The 22,203-nt window shown below is 53.4% G+C and overlaps 12 protein-coding genes across 12 annotated transcripts; 8 read left to right on the forward strand and 4 right to left on the reverse strand.

The window, feature by feature from the left end:
- Window positions 1–1,529: 1,529 nt before the first annotated feature.
- Window positions 1,530–2,927, forward strand: RHO25_004739 (uncharacterized protein; the record flags this gene model as incomplete). The annotated part of the gene is made up of 1 exon (XM_023595655.2): window positions 1,530–2,927. The coding sequence occupies one exon, from the start codon at window positions 1,530–1,532 to the stop codon at window positions 2,925–2,927; it is 1,398 nt and encodes a 465-aa protein (XP_023457823.2).
- A 499-nt stretch (window positions 2,928–3,426) lies between these two features.
- Window positions 3,427–4,131, forward strand: RHO25_004740 (uncharacterized protein; the record flags this gene model as incomplete). The annotated part of the gene is made up of 1 exon (XM_023595656.1): window positions 3,427–4,131. The coding sequence occupies one exon, from the start codon at window positions 3,427–3,429 to the stop codon at window positions 4,129–4,131; it is 705 nt and encodes a 234-aa protein (XP_023457824.1).
- A 691-nt stretch (window positions 4,132–4,822) lies between these two features.
- On the forward strand, window positions 4,823–5,180 carry RHO25_004741 (uncharacterized protein; the record flags this gene model as incomplete). Its single annotated transcript, XM_065602588.1, has 2 exons — window positions 4,823–5,080; window positions 5,106–5,180. 2 exons carry the CDS (start codon window positions 4,823–4,825, stop codon window positions 5,178–5,180), a joined length of 333 nt encoding a protein of 110 aa, XP_065458660.1.
- A 594-nt stretch (window positions 5,181–5,774) lies between these two features.
- Window positions 5,775–6,256, forward strand: RHO25_004742 (uncharacterized protein; the record flags this gene model as incomplete). The annotated part of the gene is made up of 2 exons (XM_023595657.2): window positions 5,775–5,783; window positions 5,834–6,256. The coding sequence occupies 2 exons, from the start codon at window positions 5,775–5,777 to the stop codon at window positions 6,254–6,256; spliced, it is 432 nt and encodes a 143-aa protein (XP_023457825.1).
- Window positions 6,257–6,562: 306 nt separating this feature from the next.
- On the reverse strand, window positions 6,563–7,933 carry RHO25_004743 (uncharacterized protein; the record flags this gene model as incomplete). Its single annotated transcript, XM_023595658.2, has 1 exon — window positions 6,563–7,933. One exon carries the CDS (start codon window positions 7,931–7,933, stop codon window positions 6,563–6,565), a length of 1,371 nt encoding a protein of 456 aa, XP_023456897.1.
- A 653-nt stretch (window positions 7,934–8,586) lies between these two features.
- On the forward strand, window positions 8,587–10,074 carry RHO25_004744 (uncharacterized protein; the record flags this gene model as incomplete). Its single annotated transcript, XM_023595659.2, has 1 exon — window positions 8,587–10,074. The coding sequence occupies one exon, from the start codon at window positions 8,587–8,589 to the stop codon at window positions 10,072–10,074; it is 1,488 nt and encodes a 495-aa protein (XP_023457827.1).
- Window positions 10,075–10,100: 26 nt separating this feature from the next.
- On the forward strand, window positions 10,101–10,364 carry RHO25_004745 (uncharacterized protein; the record flags this gene model as incomplete). Its single annotated transcript, XM_065602589.1, has 1 exon — window positions 10,101–10,364. One exon carries the CDS (start codon window positions 10,101–10,103, stop codon window positions 10,362–10,364), a length of 264 nt encoding a protein of 87 aa, XP_065458661.1.
- Window positions 10,365–11,542: 1,178 nt separating this feature from the next.
- Window positions 11,543–12,757, forward strand: RHO25_004746 (uncharacterized protein; the record flags this gene model as incomplete). The annotated part of the gene is made up of 1 exon (XM_023595660.1): window positions 11,543–12,757. The coding sequence occupies one exon, from the start codon at window positions 11,543–11,545 to the stop codon at window positions 12,755–12,757; it is 1,215 nt and encodes a 404-aa protein (XP_023457828.1).
- A 529-nt stretch (window positions 12,758–13,286) lies between these two features.
- RHO25_004747 (uncharacterized protein) lies at window positions 13,287–14,865 on the reverse strand (the record flags this gene model as incomplete). The annotated part of the gene is made up of 2 exons (XM_023595661.1): window positions 13,287–14,708; window positions 14,767–14,865. 2 exons carry the CDS (start codon window positions 14,863–14,865, stop codon window positions 13,287–13,289), a joined length of 1,521 nt encoding a protein of 506 aa, XP_023456900.1.
- A 406-nt stretch (window positions 14,866–15,271) lies between these two features.
- On the reverse strand, window positions 15,272–16,150 carry RHO25_004748 (uncharacterized protein; the record flags this gene model as incomplete). Its single annotated transcript, XM_023595662.2, has 1 exon — window positions 15,272–16,150. One exon carries the CDS (start codon window positions 16,148–16,150, stop codon window positions 15,272–15,274), a length of 879 nt encoding a protein of 292 aa, XP_023457818.2.
- A 1,093-nt stretch (window positions 16,151–17,243) lies between these two features.
- Window positions 17,244–18,138, reverse strand: RHO25_004749 (uncharacterized protein; the record flags this gene model as incomplete). The annotated part of the gene is made up of 2 exons (XM_023595663.2): window positions 17,244–17,848; window positions 17,952–18,138. 2 exons carry the CDS (start codon window positions 18,136–18,138, stop codon window positions 17,244–17,246), a joined length of 792 nt encoding a protein of 263 aa, XP_023457819.1.
- A 1,904-nt stretch (window positions 18,139–20,042) lies between these two features.
- On the forward strand, window positions 20,043–21,256 carry RHO25_004750 (uncharacterized protein; the record flags this gene model as incomplete). Its single annotated transcript, XM_023595664.2, has 2 exons — window positions 20,043–20,224; window positions 20,278–21,256. 2 exons carry the CDS (start codon window positions 20,043–20,045, stop codon window positions 21,254–21,256), a joined length of 1,161 nt encoding a protein of 386 aa, XP_023456727.1.
- Window positions 21,257–22,203: the final 947 nt, after the last annotated feature.

The following is a 22,203-nucleotide window of genomic DNA, read 5'->3' on the forward strand; positions in this document are numbered from 1 at the left end:
CAATCAATCCGGTTCAGCTTTTGCGGCGCTCCGGAAAGGCCTGAAAGGTTGTTCTCATTGGGTGCGCTTCCAGCATGCGTGACCGTAGTGCTGATCAATTCCTGGCTATTTTGCTGTCGATTTTTAAGGTCCTGACCAGTGACAAATCTCGTCCATTGGGATGCCAGGGGCCGACAGGATTGTGGCTCATGTGGCCAAGACCATGACATGTAGCGTCGAGGCGAGGTGATTGTGATTGTCGCCGGCCAACAACGACCGTCGACAGTGAACGCGAGACCGCAGCGCAGCCAGAGTTTCTCATGGCAAGTTTCGATGTACCGCTTGGTACCGCATTGTCCGTTTCTGCACATGTTCCGCGAAGCCGGACTTAGGGTCATGTGAAATCCGAGGTTGTGATTGGATCTGCGCCACATCGACCCACCCTCTGTCCGTTCGGGAAGGAGGAAGTGCCATCAATGCCAAATGATGCAAAGTGACATCGACGGGCAGAAACCAAGGGACGCTCATTCTCTGCTACTGCATTTCTGGAAAATCCATCGAGATTTGTGGAAGTCCCGGCAAGAACGATGGCCGTTGACAAACCAGGGTGGCGGGCCTGCAGAGGTGGAGAGTAGTGGAGGAGAGAGGACGTTTTGTTTCCCTCGATCCTGCACAGTACCCCGAGTACTTTCTCGCAGGCTACACGGCTGCTCTTGACTTGCCACGCCTGCTCTTTCTTTCCTTCTTCCAGCCAGGATTAATGTATGCGACAGACTAAGCTGCTAAAGGGCCATGCCGGTCGGAGTCCACCCCGTGGCCCAAATATGACAACATGTCTTCCAAGAGTACCCATGAACGACCACGAAAACTGCAGAGAATCTCTCGTACGTTACTTCCCTCCATGCTTGGGTCCGACTTACCTTCATCGGCCATGTTGACTTCACTTGGCCGGCATACCATATGCCTTCAACTTCACCTATTACCAGGCTAACACACGTATACACGAGAAGAAGCATGTGACTTGTGCCATCGCAGATCTATACGATGCAGGCCCTCTAACGAAGAGCCTCGAAAATGCCAGAATTGTTACGACTTTGCCGTAGATTGCACCTATAATAGACCATCACGGCGACGCCGTAACCCATCAGCGGCACATGCTGTGCCTGGGAACATCATCCCGGCGCAGCAACAACGAGCTACTCAGGTGAGCACTGCATGCTGGACGATAGATGTTTGCGCAGACTGACTTTCTTCGATAGTCGGGGTCACCGGCCATAAAACTTGAGAATGGCTACCAACATAGCGTCCTCCCGCTACAGTCTGCCGAGTTCACAGGCGCGTACGAAGTGGTGCGAGAAGGGCGTCGAGATGACCTGTTGAGCGTAGCATGGCATTGTTTTGCGGCATCCAACCAGCAAACCATTGACCGCTACCTGGAAATATACATGGAGGTCGTATATCCCTTATTTCCATTCTTTCATGGACCGACACTCTGGGATCGAGTTCGTAAACGGCAGCACCTTAAGGATCGTGGCTTTTTCGCATCTGTCATGGCAGCATGCGCGCTGGCGGCCGCGCGAACGCGAGACGGAGCGCTGGGCGACAAGTACCAGATCGAAGAAAGCGTTGGCAACTCCTCAGAAGTATTCTTCTCAGCAGCGCAGGATAACATCTGCAAAGACTTGACACATGCTACTGGTTTGGGCTACCTGCGCGCATGTGCCTTGCTTGCTCTGACGGCCATCCAGTATGGCCAGGTCCAGACCATGCACCTGTACATGGGCCACTATATGACACTCGCAACGATCCAGCGATTTCACGATGAGGCACACTGGCCAGAAGAGATATCTATTCAGGAAAAGGAGGAGCGGAGACGGATGTTTTGGGCCATGTACAGCTTTGACGTCTACACATCCGTCGTCTTCAACACGACTCCGAGGTCCCAAGAGACTCACTCATACGTTGCTTACCCTTGCGAAACTACGGACGATGAATTGGCATTAGGAGTCACGGTCAAACAGAACCCAGAAAACTGGTTACGCGGGTTCAACTTCACCACGGATCTGTACCGTGTTCTCGAGCATGCCATGAAGAGAGTGCGCATCAGCAAGTCACGTCGGGATGACCGCATTTCTGTTGTCAGGTTGATGATGGCCAACACCATGCCGGACACACAGATCATGGAAAACGTCATCAATCTCTACTACAGCTTGCCAGATCGCTTCAAAAACTATACGGCTCCTGCGACAGGAGACCGCAGTCAAGACATATACGGCTTTCAGGCCGCTAACATACAAGCCACGCTACAGTTGGTGCGAATAACTCTACTGGAGTCGCGGACGAGCAACATGCAAAATGTGGAGGAGAAGTGCCGAGTGGCTGATACAGTACTCCAAACGTTCAGCGACATTCCTCAACACTACCTCAGAGCGATCTCGACACCTTTAGTCTACCATCTCGGAGGCATTGGTCACATTTTATCCTCTGTCATGCAAGGTGTTTTGAACGAGGATTCCTACCAGAGGGTTCGAACGCTTATGGTGCAGCTGGCCGATCTGCTGGAAGACCTTGAAACTGGGCTTCAGCCAGCTGCTGGATCAAGTCGAGGCCTCCGGAAACGAATCGACAAGATTGATCAATACATACAGACACAACGACAGATGCTTTCGGAGTTGCCGCGGCAGCACATCAGTCCGTATCCGCATACTATGGACGGCGCCCGTAGTGTATACGTGCCGAGCAATGCCCCGAATGGCACACACTCGGTACTTCCGCACGGCAATCATCATCAGATAACGAACAACATGGGAATGCGCACGCCACATGATGACTTCCAATTGCCAGCTGAGATGACGACGGGAGGTTGGCCATGGCCGTTCGATTTGACGCAGGAGGGCGCCCAGCATGTGCCTTCGAATGGTGTTCCATCGAATGGGCACTCGACATGATGTTTTCCCAAGCTGCTTTTTTTGATACACCTTTTGTTTGCATAGCGGTACATGAGCATTGGATTCTGCATACGAGAGACGTTAATTGGGAGGCGGTGTGTAACAGGCATGTATATGAGCAACGGCAAACAGTAAAGAATCGGAAATATTGATCGCGACACATGCAACGTCTTTTGCACTCTCCATATTCTGTCTAGTGCACTCGATATTGTGGTACGCCTTCAAGAGCAGAGTACATGTATCTCGGCAGGACGTGGCCCGTGTCGAGGTGATGAAGCGCGGGAAGCTGCTCGTCATCACTCTCTCGAGCGACACCTCCTTTCGGCAGCACGCCAGAAGTACCTCCCACCGCCCGAGCAACAAGCTCCAGAGAGCTTATCAGTGCCGAACAAATGGCGCGGAACACTTTGTCGCACGCGATCACCTCTCGCACCACCCAGACTTTCCTCATTGTCACCTACCTCCACCACACCTTTCCCTACCAATACGTCCCATCACCATGATCCTGATTGACCAACAACCCCCAGCCCCTATCATACCCGTGGACCACCACAACGTTGCGAGCCAGTCCTCCTCCCCGCTCCTCTCCCTCCCTTCCGAGCTCCGCAACGCCATTTACGAATTGCTTCTGATCCACGACATCCGCTATCCGCTCCACCAACGCCGGCGTCCCCACGACCGCTTCTGCGCCAACATACTTCGAACGTGTAAGCAAGTCCACGCCGAAGCCGCGCCGATTTTGTACGGCGAGAATACCTTCTTAGCGCATGCGAATCTCTTGACGACGTTACCTGCCTTCTTGCTGTTCAAGTTGCCGAATAATAAAACTACGCTTCCGCCCGTGCTGTATCCGAGTGTGACGAAGTTGATTAAGAGATTCTTCTTTCATGTGAGGCTGGATATTGATTCGAGGTATACGAAAGAGCAAGCTACGGAGTGCTTTACGGGGCTGGAGTATTTGGAGATTGAAGTCTTTCAGCCTTCGTACGGGACTTGTGATTTCACGGTTCTGAAATTGCTGGAAGGGGTTAGAGGGGTAGGCAAAGCAGTTGTGGGCGGTAGCGTTGGGGATGGAAATTATGCGAGATGGCTAGAAGTTTCGATGATGAGTGAGTTGGGAAAAGAACTGGACGAGTACACCGAGGAGTATGTGGGTGGGGATAAGGTGAGTGCGGTAGCGTTGTACTGGGACCTCGATGGTTGAGATTCCTGTGATCGTAAGAGCATGATGCTGAGATGTGTTATCTTTGTGTGTTGAAGGCTTGGGATGCGTGGACGAATGTGAATATTGTCCCGACTTCAGTACCATTGAACGTGATGGCTCACTTTTCTGCAGGGAAACAGATGAGCGGAACTCGTAGAGCCGCACGCGATGAAGATGAAATAACAACACCTGTTCACCTGCAATTGAATTGATGAGACGCCGCAGCTGCCGCTCGACGCGATGCGGATCAGTGGGATCGATCTGCGAATATTCACTTCTAAATTGTGGCAATCCTTCCTAGGGCTGCTAAACGCTCAGTCGTAGGGGACGGAGCTGAGGAGACTCTTTCGGTAAGCATCTGCTATCGCGCAACATTCTGTTGCATGTGCTGATGAGGTCTGAATAGTCATGGATGAATTTCCATCCCAATCGACGACAAGCAAGACACTATGCGCCATGTCGCAGTGAGGCCGTACCTGAAAGACAGTGCTATGATGCGCATCGAAATTGCCGCGTTGTCTCATCAGATTTCGATCCTTTGTCCCATGCGACCCATGGCCGTAGGACTCTTTGTCTCGGATCTATTCTTGTGTCAGGCAAATTGCATCAAAGGAGAAGCCAAGCAACTGTTATACGTGGGCGCAGGTCCTCACTCGCGCACCTCTAGCACAATACAGACATCGTTATCATCATGGGAGATTGGAGTGAGATGGAGCGCGTCCTGGAGACGCGCCACCCTGAAATGAATATGGCGCGGGTCGCCAATGCTGTCGCGCTGTTGAGCGACTGGGCTAGCAAGGCCAAGCTCAGGAAGAAGTCAGAAGCCCCGCCAGCGCGGTCGAACTCCGAAGACTTCACAAGTAGGAGGAACACCTGGTCAAGATCCGGTATCGTTCAAGCAGACGATTCTGTTTCGCTGCTCGATGACGATAGCCTGCCATCGCAGCCGGTGAGAATGGAGTCCTTCAATACAGCTTGGAACCGCAGGAATGAGTCCCAAGAGAGGCGAAGTTATCGGCGCCTTCGATGAAGAGCACGCCCGATTATGAGGCCACATCAATATCGTGCCTTCGAAGGATACCACGAACATGCAATTCGGGCCCGATTCGAGGCTGTCGAGGACATGAGCAGCTCAGTCCGGGCAAGGCTGAGGCAGCCAGCCGTAGCTACATAGCTCCAAAGTACCATCACTGTCTACTCCTCACTTCAAGTATTTCTCATCTCACCGGAAACGGGCGGCCTCTTTTCGATCCGCTTGACTCGTCCTCTTGGCCCGGCAGGGATGAGCAGGTCGTCAATGCAAACTTGCACAGCTTGCGCCCGGATCAACGTCATAGCTTGCACGTTCCGAATGCAGTGCATCCATGTGTAAGTGAGCAGTGAATGAGGTAGCAGGTCAGCTGCGATGGCACAAAATTATTCATAAGAATGCGCCCAAGGCCACTTCCTTCGATCGTTTCACATTGTCTTTCTGTCGATGATGTCTCACTCTGCCCACCTTCTGCGCTCAACATTATTGCGACAACGAGATAGGAAGTAACGACTTTGATCCCGAAGGACATTTGAAGACTGCTAGGCAGCAGCATAATCCGCGCGTACTCGAGGCCATCAAATCACTGTCATCTACAGCGTGAGCCATCAAAATGGTCTTGGTAGGTCTTCCGTTAGGCGTTTGGAACAAAGAAGTCTGACCACTTTGCAGGGCGGAACCATCCTCGCCATCATCGCCATCTTCCTCCCGCCACTACCAGTCATCATCCGACGCGGCTGCAGCGGCCATGTACTCCTCAACATCCTCCTCTGCATTCTAGGATGGATTCCCGGAATCCTCCACGCGTGGTACATCATTCTCGAAACGCCTTCTCTCAGAAAACGCCATCGCCGGCGAAGCCAGTCAAGAGTCATTCGAGAAGAGGTCTATGTCCCACCGAGACATCACAGTCGCACTCGGTCGCGCAGTAGATCTGTGCCGCCGGTAGATGGATACAGACGAACGAGAAGCCGGAGCGTGGGGAGGATTGCTGCACCACCGCCGGCTGATGTGTATGCGAGGCAGCCATATTACAGGGAGGAAGTGTATTACGACAATCGCGGGGCGCCACCACCGAGATCGAAGTATTACTGATCATAGTGTTTGGGGAAAAGCCGGCGCGCGGAGAGGATGAAGCTTGGTTTGGTCCAGGACTATGAGCTTAACTTGACCAAGAGTCTCAAGTGAAGGAACGACCTGAACGATTCTATACGATTGCGGTTCGACGATACTGAGAGAAGGTGCATGCCTCGCAGGCACTGATGATGAATTTTCAATCAATTTGTAATGTCTCCGACTGGTATCATGCCCAATGCTGCCCAACCCTGCACGTATTCTGTACACAAAAACGCTCGCAAATGCTAATACATGGTCCGAAGGTCCGTTCATATACAGTTCTCTCTAGAATGGCCGCTTGCCATTTTTCTTTCTCGTTTCAACGAACTTTTTGTTGTTGTACAGTTTCAACATCGCCTTCCACTCATCATCCCAGAATTTCTTCGCCCACTTCAAGTGGTCGTTCTGTGCCCACAGCTTTTCGTGGATGATCTTCAGCTTGCCGGTCTTCGGCCCTTCGTCATTTTGGGGGAAAAAGCCATTCCATGTGCGATCGACTTCGGATGCTGGAAAGGGTCCGTCGGTTGAGAAAGCATAGCTTAAGAATGCTTGCTCGGCCATGAAGTTGTCCCATTTGTCTGTGTGCAAGCTCTCGCGCAGGAGTCGGTTGCGCATCGCTTCGTTGGGGTTGAAGACTACAACTCCGACGTTGACTTCCTTGTACCCGCCTCCTACTGACGTACCGGAGAAGACGTAGTCGCAGATCTCTTTCTGGTGGAGTTTGTCTTCTTTGGGTAATAGTTCGGGTTTGCAGGCTTGCCTGTCTGCGATGTGGAAAATACCGTCGATGTTTTGAACCGGGAAAGCGTCGAGATCGAGGAAGGCCAGAAGCTCAAAGTCTGTCTGGCCCCACATGTTGATCTTGGAAAAGAGATCTCTCCAACGAGCGAAAGTGGCCTTGTCTGGGTGGTACTCAATCAAGTCCAACTCGCGAACGATCGCGCCTGCCGCCTCTAAGATATGGCGATGCTCGTCTGGTGTGAACGGAGCAACGAAGACGACCAAAGGATATTTCTCAGACTTTGACTTCGGGTCCCACAGAAGACGGTAAGTCAACTGAAGAGCGGCCAGAAAGTAAGGATCGTGCAGCGTGGCATTCCTCGTGGAGTAATATGTGCAGAAAGCGTGTCGTCCTGGTCCTTGCCAGTTCACAGGCATGTATCGTCGTAGGTCTCGTGCGTTGTACTTGGGCATTTGGTATTGTTCGAGGTCGTTTTGAAAGGCATACTTAACCTCGTTGAACTCGGTCTTGGAGTTCTTGCTGTCCTCGAGCGCCGCTTCCATGCCGCCCTTCTCCTCTTTCTCCTCGCCTTCCTTCTTGTCGCCCTTCTTGTCACCTTCCTTCTTCTCGTCCTCTTTCTTATCTTCCGGCTTCACGCCTTCATCCACCTTCTTGTCCGCATCACCCTTCTTGATGCTGTCATCCGGAACACCCAACGCAGCACTCGGCGGATTCGCCGCTGAAGCATCCCCTGCGAGAGGGTCAACGCCGGCCTCTGGCAATAGATCGCCAAATTTCTCTTTCAGGGCCGATATACCTAACGCTGGATTTGTCCATCTCGTCGTCGCGCCAGATATGGATGTGGAGGAGTAGAGGACGGCCAGGATGACGACCGCCCCCATGAAAAAGATGATATTCCGCACGATGGGCGCCATTCTGGTACTGGCCGTGCGCGGGCTCACTGTTCAACGAAGGACTGAGGCGGGCATGAACGAGTGAGGGTGCGGTAGTATTAGGGAGACATGACACTGCACAAATGTTGGTCGAGGCAAAGTTGCGCCCCATTTCCCCCGAGCGCACCCACTTCTGGTCTACGCCATTCCACATGCCACGGTACAGTAGCGTCGAGCCGAGGGAGGCTGAGGCTTGTCATTGGGTGGCGCAAATTTTAGTCTTTCTCTCCTGGCGATTGCGGCTTGGCGGTGCTCCTGGTTGTTGCTTCGTTGGGAACTGGACTTCTCGTCTGCTTCACACCAATCTTCGACGCAACAACAGAGGACTCAGGACCGTCGTCCAACAATGCACGCGATCACACAGCATGCGATAACTGCCTCGGCTCGCGACATGCCGCGGTGCATGCGGCGCAAATCGCGTGGCACAGCGTGTTCAAGGGTTCTGCGCGAAGGATCAGGGCTGCTTCTTCAGCCCCGAGCTGCATAGACAACTCAAACACCAACATGCGCTACAGAATATCGCCGAACTCTGCTCAAATAGACTGAACAGCCCCGAGTAGGTACATATTTTCATTCCACTTTGCCTACAGAAGATACCTGGGCACTATTCTCCTTCCCTCAAGCAAGTTCTAGCCATGCGCGCGAAATCTGGAAACTCGTTCTTCGAGTATCCGCTATCGCGACCTTTTCCCAGCCCAATCTTCACATGGCTCATCATTGTGGGAGGGCTGGTCTTGACCGTCCTCTTCTCCTCCGTTGCGGTCGCCAGCAATGCGTACCAGTTGGAGTCCGTGTATACCACCAACCCCAACGAGACGGAAAGCGATAGCTCGAGAAGATGGTTCCAGAGACAGCCATTTTCATGGCTAAACAGCATGGAGACAAAATGTCAACCGGCTTTGCTGACAGTTGGCACTCGATACTTGACGACAAACAGAGGCTTTGTATATACACTGGACAGCCTGCGAAACGGGAACTACAGCGCCGCCAATTATGAGGTTCTATCTTCAACATCCTACAAAAACGTCACGCTTCGCGGTTGCGAGGTCACCGAGATTTCCATCAATCTTGCCAGACGGGACAACAGTCGACAAGCCAAGAACTTCTGGAGTTGGGGAGCCACGAATGCGCAAGCGGCGGTTTCTTGCTCAATTGAATCGGGAGAGGGGGTTGTCGACGCCAGTTTCGCCCTGGAACTGCCACCTGCGAGGGATGCGCGACGTATCACTGATGGCTTCTTGACGCAAAACGCCACAGGCAACGTCAACATGTGGTATGGCATTCAGATAGCTATGTCCTGGTACGGACAGATAGCCACGGGCATGGCATACTCGGTCCCGAGCAGCACCGGGTCATGGGGCGCTGGGGTTGTTACGCTTACCCGCAACCTGGGGGAGAAAGACTACAGAAAGCTGACGTTCTTCGATGCGAACATTGGTATCTCAACCGACCAAGGTGGGCTCTCTTTCATGAATCCTGGAAGCGACAACACAAACAAAACAATAAAAGACTGGTCAGAGCAGTGGACGACTGGCGGCGGCAACTACCAACTTCCCAACATCAGCACTTCTGTTGACGCTTTCGGCAAGTCGTTCTACTCTCTGCTTCTCTCAGATTTCGGCGCTGGAAACGACACGAATGCGTTGCTGAAGGCCGAAGGGATCGACTATTTGCAGTCAATCGTTGACTCCGATCTGGACGCCGCTTCTGATGGCCAGAACAAAGGCACTGTCACGCAGCGGTACGACCCAAATGATCAACTTGCTTCGGCAACCAGAGCAACCGGCACCACACTCTTCGCACAATATCTGTGCTCCGTACCAAAGTCTAAGGGTGGGTGGTCCATATTCTTCGGAGTCCTACTCGCGGACATTGTCTTTTTGAGTGCCTGCTGGAATTTGTTTGTTTGGATTTCCACCACATATATCATACCACGTTTGGACTCCCGAATGCGATACTGTGAGGGCTGCGTGAATGGGGCATCGGTCACAGGTCATGTTGTGCATAAGCCCCACGCAACGAGTGAAATGGAATCCCAAGAGCTATTGCCTGTGGCAACACCTGACAGCCTTTCCACGAGGTCGGCAGCACCGCTGATAAGAAATCATAGCGATCTTGTGTGATGATACGCGGTGTCTTGAACGCTCAGATGGCAGCCTACGACGATGCCAACGAGCACTTGCTGTTTGAAGACGAAGAAGATGGCGACGATGACCACGAACCGTCATCTCCTGCACCCGAGCACGCACTATCCTCCAGAACTACTGGCAAGTCAGCTTCACGAACGCCCGCTGCATCCCGTGTCTCGAAGTCTGCGGGTACAGCCACTCTCCTACCAACTCCAGTCACTGCCTCCTCGTCCAAGCCACGCGAGAAGAAGGCGAGACAGAAGCAAGTTTCGAAAGCGGAATGAATGGGGCTGGTAAGTGCTGACACTGTGAGCCGTCCTCAAAATGCCCTTGCTGTTGCTGACAATCGAATGAACAGGAGGCACAATTCCACCAGTTGATCGCTCAACTTGAAGGGCGAGGACGCGTCATCTCCGCCAATTCGGCGACACGCAGTTCCCATCGACTAGCTGGACGAAGCTCCTTACCATGGACTTCGACGATCAGTTCGGTTCAGACCTGATTTCGTACATTATGCTGACGAAGGATGTTGGCGGGACAAGAGCAGCATTGCCCGGCAAGATCAAGATGACATATAGAGAAGAAATACTAACGGCCTTCTACAATTATTCCCGTGAAGTGTACAATCGACTCTCCTCTCCATTCATCCTTACTCAGGGCAGCCTCTGGCACGATTGGCTACACACAGACCACGAGAACATCTAGGTTATCTCTCTCGGTCCGATCGATCTGTTCTCAAAGGCAACCAGAAGATCCCACCATCATTTCGCCTTCAGAGTCGAACCGAAGACAAAGGAGGTTACATCGCTCGTCTCGTTCTGGCAGCACTTGCAAGCGATTCAGCACTTTGGCAGTCAGTGTCGCCCAGTTGTCTCGATTCAAAACACTGGCCTTGACCTCGCTCGGGCAATACTGGGAAAGAAGCGTAGTCACTAGCTGCCACTGCACAGCGAAATGGACACCATGATCAACGCAGCGTACTTGCCCGTAGACTCGAGTACTTCCTCCCTCGCTACCTTCATCTCTGCGATGTACAGCGTGAGTTGTGGCACTCTGTCTCACGAAGCGCGGTAGGCGCATATAATCAATGTCGCGGCGAGATAGCAACTGTCGTTGTTTGCGATTTTCCATTTTGCTGTCCACAAGTAGACCGGACGTGCACCAAATTGAGAGAAGCGATGGTGGAGGATACCAACAAGATTTCGTACTTACGAGTCAAGGCATTTTCAGCGCAAATCAGAAAAATTGGTTGCTACAGCTCGCCTTTGATCGACTAGATGTCGTTCTTTACGATCTGCCGACAAGACAGGGTCAGACAGGGAATTCGTGTTAGTATTTAGGGCCGAGGTGTCGGACATACTAGAGCTTGGGTGGGGCATCATCAGCTTACATACCACAATAATAGAGCATTGAAGTACAATCGAAGTTACGAGACATTTGGTAAGACAATCTATCGCTCACAATGGCTCCACCATTCCGAATGGACCAGATTGGCTCCCTGCTTCGGCCGAAACAACTTCTCGAAGCTCGCGCCAGCCTGTCTTCTCCTTCTCAGATGTACGACATTGTACAAGACGACAAGATCAAGGAGGCCGAAGTCAAAGCCATTAAAGAAGTCGTTCAAAAACAACGAGATCTCGGCATAAGACCCATTTGCTCGGGAGAGTACACTCGCCATATTTACTATGGCGGCTTCTTCGAGAAACTCGAAGGTATGAAGCCCAAACCGACACTGCCGATTCCGGATGCCTTTCGAACAGACTTCCCAACCACGACCGGTCTCGCAAAGATGGGCGCCACGACTCGTGCTGCAATCGTCTGCACAGGACCTATCCGCTGGAAAGAAAGCGCTTACTTGGAAGAATGGGAAATTCTCACATCAGGTCTAAGTTCCGAACTCTGGAAAGAAGCCAAAATCACAATGCCTTCGCCAAATTATCAGCACATTCAACTCAAGCCTGGCACAGCGTACACCGCAGAATCAGGATACAAGAATGATACAGAATACTTCCAAGCCCTAGGCGAAGCCTACGCCTCCGAAATCCAAGCCCTCTACAACGCAGGCTGCCGTTTCATAAGCGTCGACGATCCACATCTGACTTACTTCTGCTCTTCTCTCTTCCTCGGCGGCTGCGAAAAGGATGGAGTAGATACAGAAGCTTTGCTAGATCTCTACCTCGAAGCACATAACCATTTCCTACGACAACGGCCTGGAAAAGATTTACACATGGGTACGCATCTCTGTCGAGGAAATATGAGTGGTTCTACGCATTGGGTTTCGGGATCATATGATAAGATTGCGGAGAAATTGTTTACGAAGACGGATTATGATACTTATTATCTGGAATTCGACGATGTGGAGAGGACGGGTGGGTTTGAGTGTTTGAGGTTTCTGCCCAAGGGGAAGAATGTGGTGCTTGGGCTTGTGTCGACGAAGAAGGCGGAGTTGGAGAGGACTGAAGATTTGAAGGCGAGGATTTTGGCAGCTGCGGAGTGGGTTGCGAAGGGTCAAGGTGTTTCGCAAGAGGAGGCTTTGGATTCGTTGGCGATTAGTCCGCAATGTGGCTTTTCGAGCTCTTCGCTTGCTGGAGGGAAGGGTATGACTATGGAGAGGATGTGGGAAAAGTTTTTGCTTGTGAGGGATACGGCAAGAAGTGTTTGGAAAGATGCGCCGTGATTAGAGTCTGTGACTCTACAGTCCATCATATGCATTTGGGAGTCGAGAAGTAAGGCATCTGCCACTCACAGAAATCTGGACTGGCCGATTTTGGACACCAGCCGCTATCTGGTAGGCAGTGACCCATGCAGAATCGTAGAGCGAATGCCCTGCTCTGTCTCCAGTATCCGTGTATGTATATGATGGACTGTATTCAATACTGCTTCAACGTTGTACTGTTGCCGACCAAGGCGCTACATGCTTCTCAGGTATGCATTACCTTCAATACCCGACGGACTATCGATGACCCAGCTCTGTTCCAACCCAAACTTCAGGCAGTGACTGTTGTTCCAGGGTTTAGCCCGGCGTAATCCTTTCTCTTCAGGTCGGTGAACAGGCCACACTGAATGCCCAGGCTGATCCCGACCATCGGGTAGGTTTCTCCAGCTCCTTGGAATGGCTCGTCACAGTAAAGTTCTATCGGATCTGAATCCCGATACCTGTGCATCCATGACAATCTGTCAAGAGTCTCGAACATCATCAACAGTCCTCATCCCGGAATACTGCTCTCACTCGTCGCGGCCACCGGCATAGTCCGATAGCGACAAGCCTTCGTGAACGCTCCGTTCAAGTCTCCGACCCTGCACAACGTTTCATGTCTTTGGTGCCGCACTCTCTGCATCCGCATATTCGTAGCAATCAGACAAGCCTGACACCAACCCGCCTCTCGCACCGAGCCAAACTCTTCAAAGAAAGCCTGAACGAGATCGATAACAACGCAAAGCAGATGAGCGTACGCAAGCGAATTCAGCATGCTGTAGTAGTACACACTGCGGCAAATTTCAGTAGCAGACTGAAAGGCTTTCTGTTCAACCTCCTTAGAAGTGCGTTTGATGTAGTCCGGGGCACTCGGATACGCCGCCAGTAAGCGGAGAAGAGTGCAATCAGAAACCAAAGCCATGAACCAAGACACCATGCACCTCATGGCATGGGCCGCGTCATGAAACGCATAGAAGGATGTGAAGGTACTGCTAGTGGTCATGAACAGGTGTTCTTCGATCTCCATGTCGAAGTCGTCGGGGTCTGTCACGTAAACAACACTAGGTTTCCCGGCAAAATCAACTTCAGCCCATTCATGGTGTTTCTCTCGAAAAGTATCCAGATCTCGACACAGGTCTAGAGCAGCGCGGACTTGCGGCGCCGCACGTCCAGGCTGACGGAGCAATCGATCCGCGAGCTCTAGAAGACCTGGTAGTGGAACCAGTAAAGGATACCATGACCGAGAGCCTCCAGGATCAAATCGACTTTCCATCGCCCTCCACTCATGCGAGCTCCAAAAGAATGTCTTCCGTCTTGCAACGCAAACAAACAAGGATTGAAACCGCAACCACATGAGCAACTTCTGATCAAAGGGCTCCGAAGGATCCAAGCAAGAAGGTCCACAAGCCTGGGCATATTGCGCGGCGCCAAAGAGATGCGTCGCGTAATTGTTAAAGCTCGACGACCCGGGTATGCTGTCATTGTACACACTCATCAGCAGGCAGCTGGCGATGACTTCGCGCGAAGTGGCCCTCGAAGCAGGTTTGCCACTCAGAGCCTTTCGCATGGAATTCAGCACTTTTCCGTAAGCATCTTGCGACGCATATACTAGTTGCCGATCTCGTTGGTTTCTGCCATGATGGGCTAAACAGAGTGTGTCTATCGCTGCGCTCATCATTGGACTGGACAAATCGAGCTCCGGTAAGACGAGCAGCGGGCTCATATGACGAGCGAGCCATACTTCAGGTTCCGGGTCCGAAGGGAAGTAGGACTGTAGAAACGTATACAGTAACTGGTTACGCTGAACAGATCGCTGATCGATGGTGTAGATGATCGTCCTGTCGCTCTCTCCACTCGACGTCGAGCTGCTCGACTCTCTCTGACTTCTCTGGCGAGCGGCGCATTGTGTACAATGTCCAGAAATCGGATCGACCTGGATCGTATTAGCTTGGAGATTTCTTCGGTCTGCATAGCGATCTGCCAATACTTACCTTCCTCCGCAGCCTGCACTCGTTACAGCACTTCACCTCGGGCTGAAGGTTGCGGTATCGTCTCGTGAGAGCGACGGAGTAGTTCGGTGTAGAGGCCATCGTAGCAACAGAGGATCGCCAACGTTGCTTAAGTTCAAGCAGGCTCAAGGCTGCCGATGCATGGAACCCCGTTGTCGGTCTGTATCATTGGCCGTTCAGAGACATCTTTCGCGTTGTGATTTGTGCCCGCAAGAAGCAGTGACGCGCTCGTGGCTGCATGCGTCGGGCAGCCAGCCACAACGCATTCAGAGACGTGGACTTCTTGATCGAATGGGATGGGACGTGACTCCAGCGAGATAAGATGTGATGCGAGCTGAGATGAGGTCTCAGCCCCAGGTTTCTGGTTTGGTGGCGCGGTTCATTTGGGCGTAGTGGTTGCACTGGTTGGAGACGACAATAAAGTTTCGAAGCTCCCGCGGATGCGCCTGGGCCCTGCTTTCTCTCCATATGATGCGATCTAATATGCTCAATAAATGCCAATCTCCTCTAATAATGCTGCCTTTTCAAACAGATTGAGCTGCCGTCCATAAAGACTCTGTTGCAACATGTGGTACGACCATGTAGATTCCGTATAATAGCTGAAATCACCGCCATCTCCAATGTGTGGCACGTCAAGCAGCTGCACCATCTCCAGCACAGTACAGAAGCCCTGGAATCGCACCTGCCGAATCCTTGTTCTCCCAGTGCAATGCAGAGGCGTTAACGGTATACGAGGGAACCCGCCATCGAGACTGCGGCTTTTGCGATTTGTTCTCCCTTGGATGAACCCTCCTGATGTCCTGACAATTTTGTCTACCATGCCCCGTATCTCAGCTAAGCTGAACCCTAGTCTGCGGCCCCTTGCCTCCGCCAAAGCCATAAAGTCGACCATGTTTACTTCGATCCGACCGATGCCACCAAGCAAGTGAGGCTCGTTGTTCCTAAGATGAAGATATATGAATTGTCGCACTAGGCTGGTCATGTCGTCAAGATCGTCTTCGTCCGTGTTGCCTATGTGCGCCAGGCGTCGAGCTGCGAACGCGTGCGCATCGTCCTGTCGATCTTCTTCAGCTTGTTGAATGCCTCGGTGGTCCAGAAAAACCTTCAATGCGTCGATGAAGGGTAGCTCTGATACGGCTCTAATCACTTCATCGCAAGTACGATCAAACTCTCCCAGCCTTGCTGATATACGGTGGCGGGCGAGTCTCTCGCGATTCTTCGGGTCATCCAAGAAAGCTCTGATATTGCGATTGGTCGCGCGGCAGTTGAGTAGTCCTTTGATTGGGGTATGCAGAAAGACCAGCAGCTTGAGTTCGTTGGGCAGGCCATCTAACGTCGGTGGATGAGGTCGGGTGTGTGCCGCCATCGCTGTTGTGTATTGGCCACGCAAGCCAGGCATTTGGCAGGCAGTCCAAGACCCTGTGCTTAATCTGAAGTGCCCTTGATTCCCAGTCGAGCTGAGTTGTTGCTGAAGCACTGAGTGTATATCTCTCGGACGTCACCACTCCGGATCCACCTTTGCGCGGACGCCGTCCTGTCTTGCTGAGCCGGTCTTGGGCCGTGTTGGTTCCCTTCGGAACGGACTCCGTATCGCGTTTTCATCACCAGGACCAGGTTCTGGCGACTCTCAGCATTCTGCAACAGCCTGTTCTGGCTACTGCCACGTCGTGACGGGGTGTATTGGGGGTCAAAAGTGTCTCATGGTGAGGGAGAAAGGAGCCGCTGCGGTCGTTGCAGTTGAGAGCACAAACCTTGGCGGATGCGATCTCTTCGCTTCCAAGCTGTCGGTATTCGCAATTTCAACCACTCAGTCGGTCCTCGATCCGCCATGACACACACACAGCAGAGCGCCAGCGAGCGTGCTTCGAAAAGCCAATAATGCTTGAAAAGAAGCATCAAAGCGCGATCGGCGTATTTTCGTTCGAAGTATCGTGCCACGTTGCAGCCCGACTGCCGTTGTCCAGACACCTTGTACAATGCATCTGTGCGAGGTGTCTCGCGTGGAAGACATTCCGCTCCAACTACGCGTGCAGGGCGCATGCATCCGTGGCAGTGTGCATATCTCTCCAGAGTCACGGTGACGCGTTTTGTGCGTGTGTGCAGTGCCTGTTCCCGTCCAGAGCGCTACGCTTGGCACGAACTCGCCAGCTTTGATGAAGACTGGGCCGCACAAACCAGCCAGTAAGCCACATGCCCTCTATCCAGGTGAGCAATGATTCAGGCGTCATTCGAGCGTGTGTTCGGCCGGCTCTCGCCCCTTGGCCGGTATGCCGAACGGCATAGTCTCATCGCTTGCTGTGCTTGTGGCCATAACATGCCGCCTGCGATTTCCCGAACGAGATAGCACTTGTTCAGCGAGCGGAGGCTCCACCCTCGTGGTCTCGTGGGCTGAGCGTTGCTGGCTCCGTGTTCGCGAGGCACCACTCGCACTTGTATACCCATATCCATTCCTCGCTCCTTCATCTTGGGTTGAGCATGAAGCGTACGCGGTCGATCCGTTGCTGTGCTTTCTCCAGCTTTTCCAGTCTCCGCTTACGCTCCGTCTCGCGCTGCTCAAGCGCCTCCACTTTGTTGCGCAGCTTTTGGTTCTCCTGCTTCAGAGCGCCATCAGCTTTCTGATTCGTCTGCTCGAGACTGTCAATTCTTTCCTGAAGCCGAGCCTTCTCTTTGCGCTCCGCAGCCACCATGTCGTTGGCCTGCTGGAACAGACTGGCACTCAGTTCCTCTATCTCCGCGCTCATTTCCTTGACTTTGGTCTCGGCTGCAATGCGTGCAGTCTGCTCTCTGATCAGGGAGGCTTCGAGCTCGTGGTTGCGCTGCTCGTGAGTGGTATCACTGGCATTGGAAGAAGGAACGGATGCCTTGCGCATGAAGCTGCCGAATCGTGACAGACCAATTCTGTCCGTTGGCGCCGCTGCGGGCGCACTGTGTATTTGCTCATCGGACTTGCTCGAGGAAGCGGAGGTCGGACGCTGGTGCGGCTGTTTCTGGTTCTGCTGTTGCTGTTGCCGCAGGGCCTCTCTCAAGACCCGCAACTCATTCTCGTAGTCGATGAAGCGTAATGCTGTAGAGTGACTAAGTTAGCACATCCATTGAGCAGATCCTCGATGCTCGTGTGTGGTAGCACAGTGAGCTCGCTCAAGTGCCGCCAGATAGAGGGAACGTACATGCAGCGGTAGCCTTCTCCGCCAGCAGGGCATTCTCTTGAGACAGCTCCGTGATTCGCTTCTCGGCGGCCGCATAGTCATTGTGCTCTCCATCGCCATGGTCCAGGCCCGAGTCATGAGCGCCGTGTCTTCGTGTCACAGATTGCACGCTCTTCGGCACAGCAGGACTGCTGGCATTGCTTGCCATGACCCGCAGAGTTCGCGTGACTGGGCGCTCGCCGCTAAAGCCGACATTGAGCTCCGATCCTGACGCTTCCGGCGGTCAAGTTCACTACCGAGAGCTCGTTGCCGTGTCGCCGTGCCCGAAGCGGGTGCGCAGGGCATCACAAATTGAGGTCTGAGAAGAGCGGGCAGCAATAGCGCAGCGTTGGGCGCGGCAGACGGCCCGCCCTGACATTCCTGAAAGTCGTTTCGGCCGCTAAGTTAGAATCGAAGTCAAAATTGTGTCTCCCACGTGGCTCGGTGGTGGCGGTGGAATGAGAAGTCGGATCCGTGAGGACAGCGACAATGGCACATGAAAGCAACCGAGGCGCCACTTCTTGCGATAAAACAAGCTCAAATTCTCTTCACACTTATTAGTACGTTCTGCGTTACGTGGTGCCTGCAGACGATCATTCTTCAGCGTTGCAAGGGACCGTAGTAGCAACGGTCACCCTAGCGGACAGTAGGCTCTGTGATGAGCCAGTTGAGGCTCTACCACTCAGCGTGGGCGATGCAGAATACAGTTCGTGCTGTCAAGTCCGTCTGGAGTGGTGATCATGCCACTGCGGTACACGGCGGTTGATCTCTGCGATCACTGTAGGCTCTCACCAACATGGCCAAGCATTTGTGCAGATCTCCGAGAAAGACACGACCAGGGCACGACACGACAGGGGCTATTATATACTTAAGCGGGTAGTGTGACGAGGCGTCATGTCATGTCATGTGAAGAACGTATTGATGTCATGCTGAGGGTGCATCATACCGACACTGCGGCTTGCGAAGCACCAAGAGATTCCCCTTCGTGACACACTGGAGATGATGGAGTTGCTAGACGGCAAATGGCAGGCGAGTGCGAATACACGACTTCAGACTTTGCAGCAGCAATGGCTCGCGGCAAGTTGTGCATAATGAGCTAGGGGGCTCCGTGATGACACTATGCCGGGCTGCTTTCTGCAGCCTCCGCCAAAGATGTCTCGATGTTCACTTGGACCAGGCACTCCAGGTCACTTTGCACCTGTGATGGGCCACAGCGCGTACTAGTCGTGTCTGCTACCGTCTGCACCGCCGGGTATGTTCAGCCGCATTGTGATTAAGCTTCAGCAAGATCTGGGGTCATGTGCAGACTCAGTCGACGAGCGGAAGCGACAGTGACGGCGAGAGGCGACGCATCGTGGCCTCGCTCGCTGCTCCGAAGGTAGGGTGCTCATGTCGAGGCGACGTGCAGCTGGCGGAGGTGCCTCCAGCAGGCGAAATGGTGCAACCCGAGGGTCGGCCAGTGATGAAAGAAAAGTGGGCGGGCTGAGGGGCCGTGGGCCTGTGGCTTGTCAATCGCAGTCGAACGTGGAGACATCGCCGATCGAGCTCCCGCACGCTGTGCTTGACGTATCGGCGCTGTGGGCGGGATCAGCTCCGGCAGAGTTTCGTGCAATGCGCGTGGTCAGTGAGGGCAGGGAGAATCTGCTCTCTGTGGATGAGCACTCAAGGCGCCCTTTTCGACAAACCGACAGCGCGCGCCGGAAGCCGCACGGAAGCTGCGTGTGCCTACCTCTCGCTCGGTACCTACGCACCTCTGCTGTCGGACGCAGCTCCTTGGTCCTTCGCCACACCAGCATCAGCGCAAACACCACGCCCGCACTCTGGCGGAACGCGCATCATTGAACACAATCCAGCCTGCAGTGAGCGCACTCTCTTCCACTGCACAACCTACACGGCTCAGACTGCACTTCAGGCTTTCAGGCCTCCATCAATCGCAGTCACAGTCGCAGCAGCAGCCCGAGACCAGAGCAGACCGAAGCTTCATTTGCCACCGCGACGAATTCCTCGCCTGTGAGCACAATACATTTGTTGCACTTACTCTCCGCGGCCACCAGGATACTCATCGCCGCCACAATGCATCCCGGACATGACCAGCCTGGCTATGGCGACGCTGCCTTTGAGCCGCAAGCCGACTTCGCCTTTGACGACGCCGGCAACGATGAGTACGAGAACATGCAGCGCAACATTGCCTCGTTGAACATGTTCAATACCACCCACGGCGCGCAGCCGGACTTTGGAACAATCCACAATCCAGGGTGAGTTTCCGCTCAGCGTCCGAGGGATATGTATCAAACTGACCAGCCTCAAGCGGTAATGCATCTCATCACTTGCACTCAGAACCTCTAGACAATTCCGTCTTCTTTGGACAAAATACAGCCATCTCGCCAGCATCGACGTCATGGAGCAAAGTCAAGTCCCCGCGGACTTTTCACTCACAGTCCATGCAGTCGGAGATCCTAGAGGGGCGACCTTCCAGCGTGTCGCAACAGTTCGGCCAGATCACCCCGCCAGACGACACACCGCCCAAAGACTTCCCCGCAGCATCGAACGGCGAACCAGTTCTGAGTGCAAAATCTGAGCGCGCACGTAACGCTGCGAATCAGCGACACGCGAAAGCGAAGAGAGCGAAGAAGGAGGGCGCCAAAGGTAGCAAGGCGCAAAGCGCGAACGAGGACGAGGATGACGGCGAGGGCGAGGTGGACGGGAAGCGCGAAAAGTATCGAGAAAAGAATCGGTTGGCGGCGGCGAAATGTCGTGCGAAGAAGAAGACGCATACCGAGGACCTAGAAGAGTCAGCTAGACACATCACAGCAACCAACAACAGGTTAAGGGCGGAGGAGCGGGAGCTGCGCGACTTGTTCTCCAGCTTGCGACATCAAGCTCTCGCGCACGACCCCACCCAAGGCTGCAAGTGTTCGGCCATACACATGTACAACCACAACAAAGCGCAAGAGGCCGCCCGAACGGCAGCAATGGGCTTAGCTGGCATCGGCATGGGCATCCCAGGGCCTGGCATCCCTTCGCCATCGATAGGCAGCGACGGGTCGGCAATGAATTCTCCTCGCTTTGCTTCGCAGCCAGCCTCGAGAGCGCAGTCGTTTTCAACAGGCTTTGGCGGTCGTGCCTCGTCGATGAGCGGGCAGCTGGGATTTTTGCCACCGCGCACCGCCTCCGACATGCGCAAGCAGTCGTATGTGGCGAATGGTATCGCATCTCCTACGGGTTCCGGGGGTGATCCAAATGACTACCAGTGCGAGCTTCGAGGCGACAGCATGGATCTGAGGTGAGGCATCGAGGGATGGCGGTATTCCGAACCAGCGATGTTCCTGAGATGGATCCAGCACAAAAGTACCAGGGCAGCGCGGTGATATCCGTCGCATGAGTTAATGAGTATACGAGCCATGTCTGTAACTACCGGTTTCCTTGGGCTCGGGTGGAAGTTTTCCTTTGCTTAGGCGTTGTGTAGAGCAGACGGCGGGTCGCAGCGTGATCCCAGAATAACAATATCGCCAGAATAGGACTTGTAGCGTCCTCAGTTCCCCAAAAGCAATCGTTGTCTCGTCCAAAAGTAGTCCAGAGGGAGGAAATCTCAAGGCTGGAAGGCGTTGAGAGTGAATGGGAATACCACCCATAGATGCCATCATTATGAACCTGACATCTTTCCCAACCCATGTCGGAATCGGAGAATCCGGAAAGGCGACGTAAGAGGACCAGTGAGAGCACGAGAGAGTGTGATTTTGCCGGAGGCGGGCATCTTTGGGCCTGCGGGGTGTTTTTTGTGCAGGATAGCGAATCACGCCAGTGGCGGGCAAAGCTCACTTTTGGAGCTTTTCATGCCGACAGGAATGCTTCCAGTGCAAGAGATGCGTGTGCGAGCGTTGCATTATTAGGTGTGTGGTATTGTTGGTGTTCGGCCTCGTCGCCGAAGGTCTGGACTGTCGGTGGTGGTCTTCGTGGCTTGGTGGCTGACGAGCGCGACGGTGCATGCCGCTACAATCACAGTAACAATGCAGGTATCGATGCAGTCGGTCTATACAGATCGTAGATTTGGAATTGTATGCGTAAAGGTTGCCCGTTAGAGTGTGTGTGGTCGATATACTCGCATTCGTGTGTGTAGGACTGGTCATGCTGCGATGTTGCTACCGGCCGCAAGGGCGCATACTGAACTTTACACGAAACCTGCTCGGATCATTGTTTTCCTTTCGAGGTCCAGTGTGTTGTGTAGTCTTGTCTG

Source organism: Cercospora beticola, chromosome 3 (genome assembly GCF_033473495.1).
Source record: "Cercospora beticola chromosome 3, complete sequence".
Classification (NCBI taxonomy): Eukaryota; Fungi; Ascomycota; class Dothideomycetes; order Mycosphaerellales; family Mycosphaerellaceae; genus Cercospora; species Cercospora beticola.